This window comes from Musa acuminata, chromosome BXJ2-6, assembly GCF_036884655.1.
Source record: "Musa acuminata AAA Group cultivar baxijiao chromosome BXJ2-6, Cavendish_Baxijiao_AAA, whole genome shotgun sequence".
NCBI classification, from domain to species: Eukaryota; Viridiplantae; Streptophyta; class Magnoliopsida; order Zingiberales; family Musaceae; genus Musa; species Musa acuminata.
In genome coordinates, this window is record NC_088343.1 from 3,193,435 (window position 1) to 3,206,735 (window position 13,301).

Consider the following 13,301-nt stretch of genomic DNA (forward strand, 5'->3'; position numbering starts at 1 on the left):
AATAGTACTCTCTGCCTCCCTCAACATATTGAGGAGCTTTGGGAGAGTCACCTCAAGCTTGTTCATATTAAAATTCATTATGAACTATGAAAAGGAATCTGGTAGGGATTGAAGCACAATGTCCACACACAAGTTATCCTCTAGGACCATTCCTAGACCTGTGAGTTTCTCTATCTACTCAATCATCTTCAGGACATGGTTCTGAACCGGTGTCCCCTTAGTCATCCTCACTCTGATTTGATGATATACCCTCGAGGGACTCGACCAAGTATACCATGCCCTTAGGTCACCGGTGACATCTCTATGTCGTAAGCAAGATAGCGAATCACGATATAGGTGAGTCTCGAGGGACTCGACCAACTCAACCTACACCGGGAATCGGTTCCTACTCATAACGATGGAAGGCCACGTGGGTCAATCTAATTGCCTCACGTTTACTGACTTAATATTATCGAGAGATGTTTCTATGATTTGGTCTCCTAATATGACATGTCACACAAATGCATATTTAATATATATCTACATCGCATGCAAATATATATACATATCTAGTATGTGTATAAGCAATCACACCAGATGATCATGGACCACAACCTAATATGATTGGGCCCGAGCTAGTAGGCCTAATCACTCACATCAAGATCTATGTGTGCAACGGTGCATCTCCATGCCCTGTGATCGTCCATCTCGTCCTCGTCGGTTCCGTCGACATCTTGATGCATCTCCATGCATCACGATCGTCCGTCTCGTGGGTCCCGCTATCGCATCCACGCTCCCGCTGTGCCTCCTCATGTGATTACAACTTAATCATAGGCATGCAGGCCCGAAAATAAACGAGAAATATAATGGAGGTTCGCATACCTCAATAATAATAATCACAAGTACACACATCACACGGTCCATGATCATCCGTCCACACATCATACATCACATGTATAAATAATCATCATCATGTAGGACTACTAGATAATAATAAAAATAATAATCAACTAAACCTTTTAATTAATTAATATTTTCTGAAATCAGGGATATATAGGGAATTTCTCAATTCCTAAGGGTATTTTTGTAATTTTGACAAAAAAAGATAGAAATTGGAATTTCTCAAATTCATAGGGGCAAAACTGTCTTTTTACCCAAAACCCTAATTCCCTCTTACTACTGCCGTTGCCGTCGCCGCCGCCACCCTGCTAGCGGCGGCCTGTGCGGCGGGGCGAGGGCGCTGCCCTCGCCTGCAGGCGACACGCCCGCTGGCGACGCTGCCGCTGCAGGTGGGCTCCCCCTTCGGGAGTCGCTGCCTCCGTAGGCGATGCTGTCCCGCCGGGCGGCCGCCCCTGTGGGGGTGGCGGGGTTTCGCCCGAGGGAGCAGCGGCGGCAGGCGCCTCTGCCCGTGGGCTGCCAGCCTCGCCAGCAGCAAGCCTGCTACAAGCAGACCGCCGGTCGGCTGTTGCAGGCACAGCGCTTGCGCATGCGCCGGCGCTGTGCCACCTGGCTGCGGCTGCCGCTGCAGGTGGCTGCAGGCATACAGATCGAGGGCAGCAACTGTTGCTGCCCTTCCTCGTTTTTGCGTCAAACGATTTTGACGTCAAAATTCTTCCTAAACATAATACACGCAGTTCAAAACCAATCATTCGCACGAACAACCTGGCTCTGATACCACTGTTGGAAAATCATTGGGGGGCAACATCATATGCGCAGCGGAAGAACAAGAAAACAAAAATCCCCGATTCCCAAAAAGATGTTCGTCGTCGTGCGAAGATTGGTGCGCAAAAAATCTGCAAAACACAAAACTGCGTATAGAGATTGTGTTACCTAGGGAGATCGTATATCCCTGTTTCCTTGCAGATCCTTAGGAGAGGGTGAAGGAGGTCAAGCGTCCTCCTCTCTAGCGGTGATCCACATAGCAGGGTTGCGACGACGCTCCTCAAGACTCCAGGCCTACTCTGAGGTGGAGAGGGAGAGGAGAATAGGAAAGGCAAGCAAAGACTCTAGCCTATGAGGCTGTGAATCCCTCATATTTATAGAGATCCCATGTCAAACCCTAATGGGTCCTTCCCTAGTGGGTATTGGATCTGCATCTAATAAGACAAGGGCTTCGTCGGATATCTCATATCCGAACCTCTACTCATCGCAATGCCTACCATATGTGTGTGACCCTCTAGGCCCAATATCGAGCTGGCCTTGAGTCATACCTGTCAGAACTCCTTCCACCAACCAGAAACCTTGCCAAATATGCCATTCACTTCGCTCACCGTAGCGATTATATTATCATCTCCCTCAACGGAGTTGACTTTTGGTTTTTGGCCTTTTTTAAATCTGCAATCCCTAGCAAAATGACCAGGTTTTCCATAAACAAACAGCCTCCACTATGTGGCTTATTAAATTTTCTTTGATCCCTTTTGGGGCCAAAATGATTCTCCTTATTTTGTTTGCTTTTGTTCGAATTCTTAGACTGATTCACAACATTTGCTTTTATATTGCAAAAAGAGTTCTCACTCTTATCTCTCATCCTCGATTCCTCCTCGATTCGAAGATGTTTTTGAATTTGCTTCAAAGTGATATCCTTGGAGTCGTGCAAAATCTTCTTCCTATACCCTTTCCTAGATGAAGGCAACTTCGCTATTATAGCCCTTACTTGAAAAAGTTCAGGAAGTTCAATTTTTCAGCCTTCAATTGATTAACAATGACCTACAACTCATGTACTTGGGCCAAGATTGGCTTGCCATCGACAAACTTGTAATCAAAATATTTAGAAATTAAAATTTTCTTTGTACCTTCTTCCTCGGCATAATATTTGAATTCCAAAACATTCCAAATTGCTTTTGCAGATGGTTCCTCTATATAAAGATCATAAAGTCGGTTCGAAAGAGCATTGAGAATGTGTCCTCTACACATGACTTCATCTTCATTTCTTCTCTTTTGTTCAGCCTTGATTTCATCGGTGACATCGTCGGTTGGATCAGGAATTGGTTGAAGATTTGGATCAAGCACATAGAAAACTTCATCTTGTCTTGCCAACGGGTAAAATTAGTTCCATCAAAACGATCCAAACGAACAAAATCTTGATTCAATAATTTGATGGTATTTGTAGCCTCCATAGTGAATTTGTATAAACTCTCAAGATATCGTATTTAGATTTTTAGATTGTTGGGAAAAATGATGTTTCTGACCGCGGAGTGATTTTGTACTTGAATGATAGCTGCTGCCAGAAAAGATTTTGCAAGGAAAATGCAGCATTCGCAGTTTTGAACTGCTTAAAAAGAGTCACTTTGAAGGACTGTGCTCATGAGTTCTTAATTGAGTACGTATCCTGTATGTGCATATCTGCAGTATAGATTTTTGGTATTGACCAAGATTGATTTGTTTCTTCTCTAAGTTGTCATGTGGTCATCACTTCAATATATATCAGATTATCTGCTTTCCATTTTTCAGTATTATGTTTCATTGGGAAGTGAGATTTATCATTGAGTAACCACTATCAAGCACTTTCAGTATTATAAGGTTTGGGGATGGTTGATCTGCAAATGCCTTACATGCCATTTCTATCGCTTGAACCTTGATCTACTTTGATTAAAATATTTTATTTGTCTAACAAAAGCATTTTTCTTTATATATCTTTTTTTTTTCTCTATTTATGAGAGTTCCGCTATCTCTTAACATATCTACCTTCCATTAGGTCTTTCGTTATAGAATTGGAATATTAACCCAATCTCCTAATGAAAATTAACCCAATACAAGTTTCATAAAAGAGAATGGTGGAATAAAGTGTTAGAAATTTTAATGAAGCCAACTTGTGTTTCTAAATCATTGTAATAGAAACACAATAAAACTAATGCGGAAACGAAATAGCGTACCTTCAGCCATTGTCGTCAAGAATTTCTACAGAGGTTTCTTCTTGAACTTTGGTTCTTCTCGACTCAGAACTCTCGCTTTAGATAGTGTAGGAAAGCATTTCGCTTCAAAGAGATGATTGAGCCAAGGGACCAAAATCCTCGTGTATATATAAATGTTCTCCCATCAAGAACATTTATCATCACCAACTCATAACGTTCAAGAATTAATTCAAATTTGTAACGTTTGGATCGAACTTAATGATATTAAATATTTAATTTAATAATAATGATTTCATGCATAAAGAATAAGAAACTGAAATCATTTAAACCATAATAAATGAAGAAATTTGAATTATGAATGAACGGTTACATTATTATTAAATAAGATATTTAATAATAACCGTTACATAAAGTTCTCGTAATGAAAATAAAAATAAAAATAAAAATAGTGAAATTTTACCTGATATGCCTCACATAACAAGTTTCCTAAAGAAAATAATGGTTATCATCAGCATTATTGACATAACAAAATTTTAAGCCCTGGTTTAACCCTTTCATGGGATGAGATGGCAACGTCATTAACACGGCAGGCCCGGAACGAAGCCTCTTAAAATACTTTTTACAAAAGGACTCCCCATGCATTTGAGACAGGAGAGGTCTGCACTTGTGCCATCCGATGATAACACATAAAAGCACCTCGAGTCTTGGAAGCTCATGTTCTTGTCAACCTGCCATCAGCAAAATAAATATATCTTTATGTGACATTGCAACTAAATAAGATTAATTTAAGGAAAAAAAAACCATGGTTTGGACCATTGTCATGCAATGCCCTTGTCGCTTTATTGGGAACACATGACTCGTCCAGCTTACCATAATGTAGTCAACTTGATCAGACACCTTTGATTGCTTATCAGGGTGGTACTTGAAAACATTCTCCGAGATGAACTTTTGATCATCAGCAGAAAGTCGATTGCCATCACTGAAGTAATATATCATAACCAAGATATGTATACCATCAGAGCAAGCATGACGTTACAAATATCATACAATTTGTTCATTGACGAAGTAACATCTAAAAGGATAGTTTTTCCATGACCAACCAATAATATGTACGTGAGAAAAGCAGGACATTTTAGGGAAAATTGTTCACCCAAGTTCAACTGCTATTTTAGGCCCTATATTCAAACTCTCATGAATCAAATAGGAATATAAAATAAACATATGTCAGTTAGGTAAGAAATCATGTTCATGGTCTTTCCTACCCTTAATATAATAAATGAGGAAAAATAAACAATGTGTATAGAACTAATTATTGAGACCAGAATTTTTAAATTTAATCATAGCATAATCGTGCAAAATAATAAGCTCTCTATATAAAAATGTATGAGCTCATTGTCACTTTTATGATGTCTATTTAAATAAAATGTGATAGCCATAAGCATTTATACATCATAGTATATAACATTGGATTGGATGGTTTCTACGATCATCGAAATAAGGTTGTGTAAAGCAATTCTAAGCAAGGTCATAAAACCCAATCCTGATGACATGAGAAGTAACAATCTCCAAATCAAGGCACTAACAGCAGCATCCAAAGTCCCTGGGTTAGGGCTCAGACGTCTAGATGATGTGAGATTAAACACCTATGATCTGCTGCATGAAGGTATGCATAACCAATAGGGAAGGTGGAAGCATTAGCCAGTCTCTGATAGCCATCGATGAAACATCAAGGCCTGCTGATCCACCCAAGAGTTTATTAAATTTTCTTATCTACTAGCTTAAAGGTTTTGATACTGGATTTTGTGTAATTTGTTTAAGTTTAGTTTGGGCTTCATTTGGTTTAAAGTCATTTGTAATGGGGCTCTTTACTATTTCTGTCACTGTAGTATGAACAATACCCACCACCATATGTACACTGCAGCAGATGAGACCAATAAATAAATTTAAGCCTTTAGAGATACATTTAAATTGTTCTAGTTTAAACCTTGTTTAGAACACTTATGCTTCCTTTTCAGAAAAGCCCATCAGATAAGTTATTGATGACTTATTTAGAGCAGTTGTGGGTGCTTTTCAAATGTCAATGCCAGGTAAGTTACTGATGCTTTAATACATAACAGATGTAGTGTATCCTTTCATTAGCCAAGCCTATTGGAAAACAAGTTGAGGAACTTAGGTTGTGGCTGTTGAACCTATGTTTCCCTTCCCTTCTCCTGTTCACCTCTTTCTCAACTAATCTCTCTCATCACCATGTTTCAAATCCACCTTGGTCTTGCTTGCCTCATTCCAACAATTCCTGTGAGACAATTTGTCCCAGGCAGTTGAGTTCCCGTCTGCCGTCCATTTCCCCCATGCAACAGACTCATCTGCTGTGCCAGAATGTTTCTGTGCATCCATATCTTCACCAGGTACAGTATCGCCTGCCAGATTCTCAGATTCAACAGTCTTTTGTTTCACTTGGATGGAATCCCAACTAGACCAAACATTATGTTTGGTTGCTGGGGATTCACAGTTGTCCACATGAGTTGATTCTTTATCTCCCCATCCCTCCCGGTTACCTGACTTGACCGAAACTGGATCCACTTCCCAGCTAGACTCGCCAGATTTTCCATTTACCAGGCCAATCCTTTTCTGAAAGTTGTACTCAACATCATCAAAAGTCATACATCCATCGAGGTCAGGTGATAGACAAATTCCATTTTCTTCTGCCATTTCATCAACATCTGCTAGATATCTGCCAGTTGCTTCTCCACTGGATGTCTCCCTTGATAACTCCAGAAAGTCATAGACTCCTTTTCCAATATCTTTGTTCATTGCCATCTGTCACAGCAGAAATAAGGTAAATTAACTCTCATTCATTATATGTACAAATATTTCAATAAAGTCATGGGTACATGGTATTGGGTGAATGGAAAATGGAACCTGTTTCTTATCCCAAAGAATCTGGAATGGTGTGCACCAGTCCCAATAGCCACATTTTTGCCCCATGAACAGGATGAAACCACACTGGCTAATGAATCAACCTGACGCTTCTCAGCAGCTCTTTCAAAGCATTTCATTGGTGTCTGCAAGAAGAATAGAAACATTCTAATGTTATTATCAGACAAAATTAAAAAGCACACTTGATGTAAATGAACAAAGAAGAGCTTAAATATTCAGACATGCACTTACAAATAAAGTGGCTTCAGTAAATGGTACTTCAACTTTGAAAGAACGAAAGAGCGCCTTATAACCACCAGTGTTGAAACCGATAAGTTTTCCAGTGCAAGTCATGCTGTTTGCAACAAGCAGAAGGTGTTCCTTCATCACACCTTTAGAAACCATTTTGATTGATTTTGACATTCGCTGTAATAGCAGCCGTCGCAAGTTAAGGCACATCAACAAATCAAAAATTACAAATCATAGGGAAGGGACAAAAATAATTGACAAATACACAAATGGAACTGCAATCAGTAGAAATATGATAAAATAGTTCCCAAGGATGGATCAAGTCAAGTACAGACTCAAGCCAACGTAACTAGAACATGCATGTCCCACTCCATGCAACTAATAAATCTTTTATTGAAGTACATAATGATTGTTTTAAATCTTCATATATTAAATATTTTACTTGATAAAAACAAAATCAATCTATGAGGATCTCTGATCCTAGATATCTGTAAACAATTTACTAAACATAGTTATCAAGAAGCATGCCGATGTGAAATTGTGCACTCAAGAAAGCACCTCAATTGTGGGATCTTCCTTTAAACTATGAAATTACCTACCTGCTTGTTACATACTGTGCTTTATATCAGGAACAATGCTAGATTTACAAGTGAGCTAAATGCAATACATAATATGTCAATCTTCTGTCCCAAGAAATTTACATACAACAATATTGATGCCAACACGTTGTCAGAAGAAATTTAGGATCAATTATGATGCTAAGAATTTAAGGGAGTCATTTACGATATTTGGTTATTCTAGAACATATCTACTTTTGTAGAAGGTTGAAACCATGAAAACCGAATTTCCTATAACATCACATGATTCTTGTTGTGGTTGACACTAAGAAGCTATGCTCTAAAACTAAACACCACAAAAAATAAAGCAACATTTCCTGATGTCACAAGTTAAAAAGATTAACTAACCGGATATTTATTCCAAGTGTAATAAATGACATCCCACAAGCTCGCACTTTTAGTACTTCATCCCCAAAATAATCCTCAATACTAGAGTTTTCATCCTTCTGCAAAATACTTAGAAAAGTTAAAAAGCTACTTCGAATATTCATGTTGTCATGAAAGAACAAGTATAGAACTATCAAGTCAAAAACAAGAAACTAAGAAAGAATGTTCAACGTCATTTGACTCAACTTTTAAAAATGCTAGGGTTCATCAAATCAAACAAACATCACCTAGATACTTATTATGGAATCTCAATCTAGCATATTATATATTAGTTAAAAGACAACTACCAAGAAATTTATGACATAATACTTCCAATTCACTGACTAATTTCTCAGAGATTTCAGGTTAATTAGACTTTTGTGCTTATAAAGATAGCTTGGTAAAACTTGAATCATCATTTAAAGGCAAAAAGGACACCTACCAGACTTCTTCATAATAACCTGTATCTAATCAGAAACCTTAGCCAGTAGGCAGGATAATCATAATATCCCATTAGAGAAGCTTCAATAAGTGGCATATAACTTTTCATTTATCGGTTTGAACAAAAACTAAAAATCACTTCCGATCACTACATTAATTTTGCCTTTCAACACAAAAAGAAGATTATCACTGAATCCAATATAGAATAGTTTTTCTCTTTCTTTGTTTTATTCTTAATCAACTAGTTTAAAGGAGCAGATATAAACTGACAAGTGATTTTATGGTAAAGGCATTGAGTCAATCAACTAATGATTTTTTTCCACCAAAACCAATGAATATTTTCAACACCCTCCTCATGGGAATCCAAGGACTTGAAAGGAGTCCAAGTTGATGAAGCTAGTTGCTAACAGTATGCTACTCTGAACAAAAAGTTACATCCACGATAAAGTAGCTAGGCTTATACACAAGCAAATAAAGAATGATATTTATGATAGACGATCATTATAGCACTGAAAATCAAAATTAATGACCAAAAGATACCATCTAATCTGGATCATTCAGGATGCACATATTAAGATAAAAAAAAAGATGTCATTCATGCTAGATACATCAAAGAACTCACAGGCATCCAGTTCAAAATTGACAATATGAATAAAAAACCAACCTTTATGTTCATGGGACCAAGGATTGAAATTTCGTACCGAATCGAATTTCGAGATTTTCTCGGTATGATACTGTGTACCGAGCTGTCACGGCCTTAGCTGGAATTACCTAAGGCGTGAGGCACCCTTGCGGCCAATGACGCGAACTTAGCTTGCGTTGCCTAAGTCGCGAGGCCCACTCGTGGCAAAGACGCGAACTTAGCTTGCGTTGCCTAAGTCGCGCTCCGCCCTTGCTATATTGCTCCGCAAAGGGTCAGCCAACTTGTAACCTCACGCAGGTCCCGAAGGACCTGTAAAAGAGAGAAAGTTGATTAGTTCGAAAGGGCGAGCGACGGACAAGTCCCGAAGTCTCGCGAAAAGGGGAAGCTTTATAAGCAAATCAGTGAGCACCTTGTGTGCACAAGAGAAAAGAGGGAGAAGGAGAAAACAAGGCTTTAGAAGGATGAACGAACAGCTGCAAGCCCACAAACAGCCGCTCACCTGGTCCCTGGCGCGAAAACAAGTCCCCGTAAAGGTCACGTGCGAACTTGTGAATGAGAGTTCAACGCCCGGTATATAACCGAAGCCCCATCCAGCCCTGTGCCACCTGGGGGGTTCAAAGGGGCTGAGATGGCTAACGTTTTGGTGAGCGAAGGCAGTTTGTTCGCTAGCCCCCGCGGCACGCGAAAAAGGAGCTGTTTTAGGGTTGTTTTGCTCGGTTCGGTGAGCAATCGCTTTGTAACGCTGCAGCTTGTTCGAACTTACATTTTTACAAGCAAAATGCCTCAAAACCAAGAGAAAACAACATGTCAAGCAGCTGTACATGTGGGTGTGAGCAACGAATGGTTCGTTGAACGGAGTTGTTGCGGGTGCGCGACGACCGTTCGTGACATTCTCCCCCACTTAAACTGTCGACGCCCTCGTCAACGCTTGATGGTAGTTGTTGATGACTTCTTCTTCATGTCGCAGGGCGTCTTCAGGCTCCCAACTAGCTTCAGTTCGGGGAAGCTTTCGCCATTTCACCAAGTACTCTGTTTGCTCAGCTCCGTTGGGTAGCTTTATCTTGCGGTCCGCCAGAATGGTTTCCACTCGCTTCTCGTAGAAGGCTGTGATGGGAGGTAGCCGAGTTGGAACACTTCGGGAAGCATCTTGCGGATCCGAGTGGTAGGCTTTTAGGTTGCTGGCGTGAAGAACGTTGTGAATTTTGAACCACGCCGACAGTTGCAACTTGTAAGACACGTTGCCTACCATGCTGATAATTGGGAAGGGTCCTTCATACTTGCGCACCAATCCTTTGTGGACTCTGTTCCTAAAGAATTGGAGGGATGCTGGTTGGAGCTTTACCAACACCAAATCGCCAACTTTGAACTCTTGCGGTCGCCTTCCCAAGTCTGCCCACTTCTTCATTCTTTTTGCCGCCTTCTCCAAGTAAGCCCGTGCAATATCTGCATTTCGATGCCACTCCTTTGCAAAATGATAGGCTGATGGACTACTCCCAGTATACCCAATTGCCATGGTGTGCGGAGTCGACGGTTGTTGTCCGGTAATGATCTCGAAGGGGCTCTTGTTGGATGCAGAGCTCCGCTGCAAGTTGTAGGAGAATTGGGCAATGTCCAACAACTTCACCCAATCTCGTTGATTGGCACTCACGTAGTGCCAGAGATATTGCTCCAAGAGCGAGTTTATCCTTTCAGTCTGGCCATCCGTCTGGGGGTGGAGGCTTGTAGAGAAGTATAACTTTGACCTCAACAATTTGAACAACTCGGTCCAGAATCGTCCCAGGAACCGAGCGTCTCGATCGCTAATGATGTTGTGTGGGACTCCCCAATACTTCACTACATCCTTCATCATCAGCTTAGCCACCTCCTCTGCTGAACAGTGTAGGGGAGCAGCAATGAAGGTTGCATACTTCGAAAACCGATCGACCACCACGAGGATCGACCCGAGTCTCCCTACAAGTGGCAAGCTTGATATGAAATCCAAGGAAATGCTCTCCCACGGCCTTTCTGGTATGGGCAACAGCTACAAGAGTTCCACCGGTTTCCGCTGCTCCACCTTGTCTTGTTGGCAAGTAAGGCATGTTCGAACATACTCCTCCACATCAGTCCCCATCTTCGGCCAATAGAAGGCCCTCTCCACGAGAGCCAATGTTCTGTGAATGCTTGGGTGTCCAGCCCAAAGGGAATCGTGACACTCTTTTAAGAGCTCACGCCTTAAGTTGTCCACTCGAGGAACATAAACCCTATTCCCTTTTGTGTAAATGAGTCCCTCCTGGACCCAGAATCGCCATGCTTTGCCTTCTTTGATGAGCTGCATCAGGATAACTGCTTGGGGATCACTATACAGCCCATCCCTGATTCGGGAAAGGAAGTTGGAGTGCAACTGACTTGCTTGGCCTCTGCCCTCCAGTTGTACGGCATTCACGCATTCCACTTTCCGACTCAGTGCATCGGCCACGACATTCGCCTTCCCGGGCTTGTACTCCATTGCCATATCAAATTCAGCCAGGAAGTCCTGCCACCGCGCCTGCTTTGGGGAGAGCTTCTTCTGAGTTTGGAAATAGCTCAGGGCGATGTTGTCTGTCCTCAGCACAAATCGCGACCCGAGGAGATAGTGTCGCCAAACTCGTAGACAGTGGATCACTGCTGTCATCTCCTTCTCATGCACTGGATACTGCCGCTCGGTCTCGTTGAGTTTGCGGCTCTCGTAGGCCACCGGATGACCTTCCTGCATGAGCACCCCCCCAATGGCGAAGTCCGAAGCATCTGTATGGACTTCAAAGGGCTCTCCATAATTTGACAATTTGAGTACCGATTCTTCTAGAACAGCAGCCTTCAGATCTTGGAATGCTATCTCACATTTGTCAAACCACCTCCCTGCTCCTTCTTCAGCAACTCCGTCAGTGGGGTTGCCCGCTTCGAATATCCCGCTATGAAGCGGCGATAGTAGTTGACGAAACCAAGGAAGGATCTCAACTCTGGCACTTTCTTTGGAGTTCGCCATTCCGCAACTGCTTGCACCTTCGACTTATCCATCCGAATGGAGCCACCACCGATTCGATGCCCCAAGAATAGGATCTCAGTTTGAGCAAAGTAGCATTTCTCCCTTTTCACGAATAAAATGTTCTCCCTGAGAACCTTGAAAATCGTCCGAAGGTGCTTGACGTGCTCCTCGAGCGTTTGACTGTAGACGATGATATCGTCCAGGTAGACGACCACAAACTTATCCAAATACTCCTTGAATAACTGGTTCATGAGAGTGCAGAATGTGGCCGGAGCGTTGGTTAAGCCGAAAGGCATCACCAAGAACTCAAACGCTCCATACCTGGTTACACAGGTAGTCTTTGCCTCGTCGCCTTCAGCAATGCGCACCTGCCAATATCCCGATCGAAGGTCGAGTTTTGAGAAATACTTAGCCTTGCCCAATTGGTCGAACAAGTCCGCAATGAGCGGGATGGGATACTTGTTCTTCACCGTCACTTTGTTGAGGGCTCGATAGTCGACACATAATCGGAGGCTCCCATCTTGTTTCTTCTGGAAGAGAACTGGAGCTCCGAAAGGTGCTTTAGAGCTGCGGATGAGACCACCGCTTAGCAATTCATCTAACTGCTTCCTGAGTTCTGCCAACTGTGGCGGGGGCATGCGGTAGGGTGGTCTCGCTGGAGGCTTCACTCCTGGTTCCAGCTCGATACTATGATCCACGCCTCTGCGTGGTGGAAGAGTCTTTGGCAACTCGGGTGGCATAACGTCTTTGAACTCTTTCAGGACGTTCGCCACCATAGCAGGTTCTTGAATGGCCTCCTCGTTGAGTGGCTCTAGCTTCATAGCAGCCACGAATGTCAATTCGCCTTTTCGCACCCCTTTCTTCAATTGTAATGCCGAAATGTGTTGGGGCTCCTTGGTTCCTCTCCGAGAGACGGGAACCACGCAGGGGTCATCGCCTCCCATCATACATAGGGAGTTCAAGAACAGCATCGGCACCAGCTTCGCCGCGTGCATAAACTCCATTCCAAGAATCACTTGGAAGTCGTCCAGTGGTACGACCTTCATGTTGGTGTTTCCGCTCCATGTCCCGATTTTGGAAATGTTTGCTTGTGGATCCCGAGTGAGGCGTTTTCCCTAACCCGGTTTCTCTTTTATGGGTCCTAAGGGACTATGAGAGGCTGACCTTTGCGAACAGACACGCAAGAGTACCGCATGACTTAGGCAAAACCAGCTAAGTCCATGACTGATGGTATCAGA

General features: G+C 42.2%; 1 protein-coding gene across 1 annotated transcript; it reads right to left on the bottom strand.

Moving 5' to 3' along the window:
• Positions 1 to 5,755: 5,755 nt before the first annotated feature.
• Positions 5,756 to 8,422, bottom strand: LOC135614257 (uncharacterized). The gene is made up of 4 exons (XM_065111413.1): positions 7,961 to 8,422; positions 6,999 to 7,172; positions 6,750 to 6,892; positions 5,756 to 6,647 (listed from the first exon to the last, which is right to left on the bottom strand). Exons 3-4 carry the CDS (start codon positions 6,813 to 6,815, stop codon positions 6,060 to 6,062), a joined length of 654 nt encoding a protein of 217 aa, XP_064967485.1. The 5' UTR covers positions 6,816 to 6,892; positions 6,999 to 7,172; positions 7,961 to 8,422; the 3' UTR covers positions 5,756 to 6,059.
• Between the last annotated feature and the right edge of the window lie 4,879 nt (positions 8,423 to 13,301).

Bases quoted from the DNA above. Each gene is read 5' to 3' on its own strand.
- LOC135614257 (XM_065111413.1), bottom strand. From the start codon at position 6,815: ATGGGGCAAAAATGTGGCTATTGGGACTGGTGCACACCATTCCAGATT. The intron at 6,648-6,749 runs GTTCCATTTTCC...CTGCTGTGACAG, and splicing joins TTCTTTGGGATAAGAAACAG to ATGGCAATGAACAAAGATAT.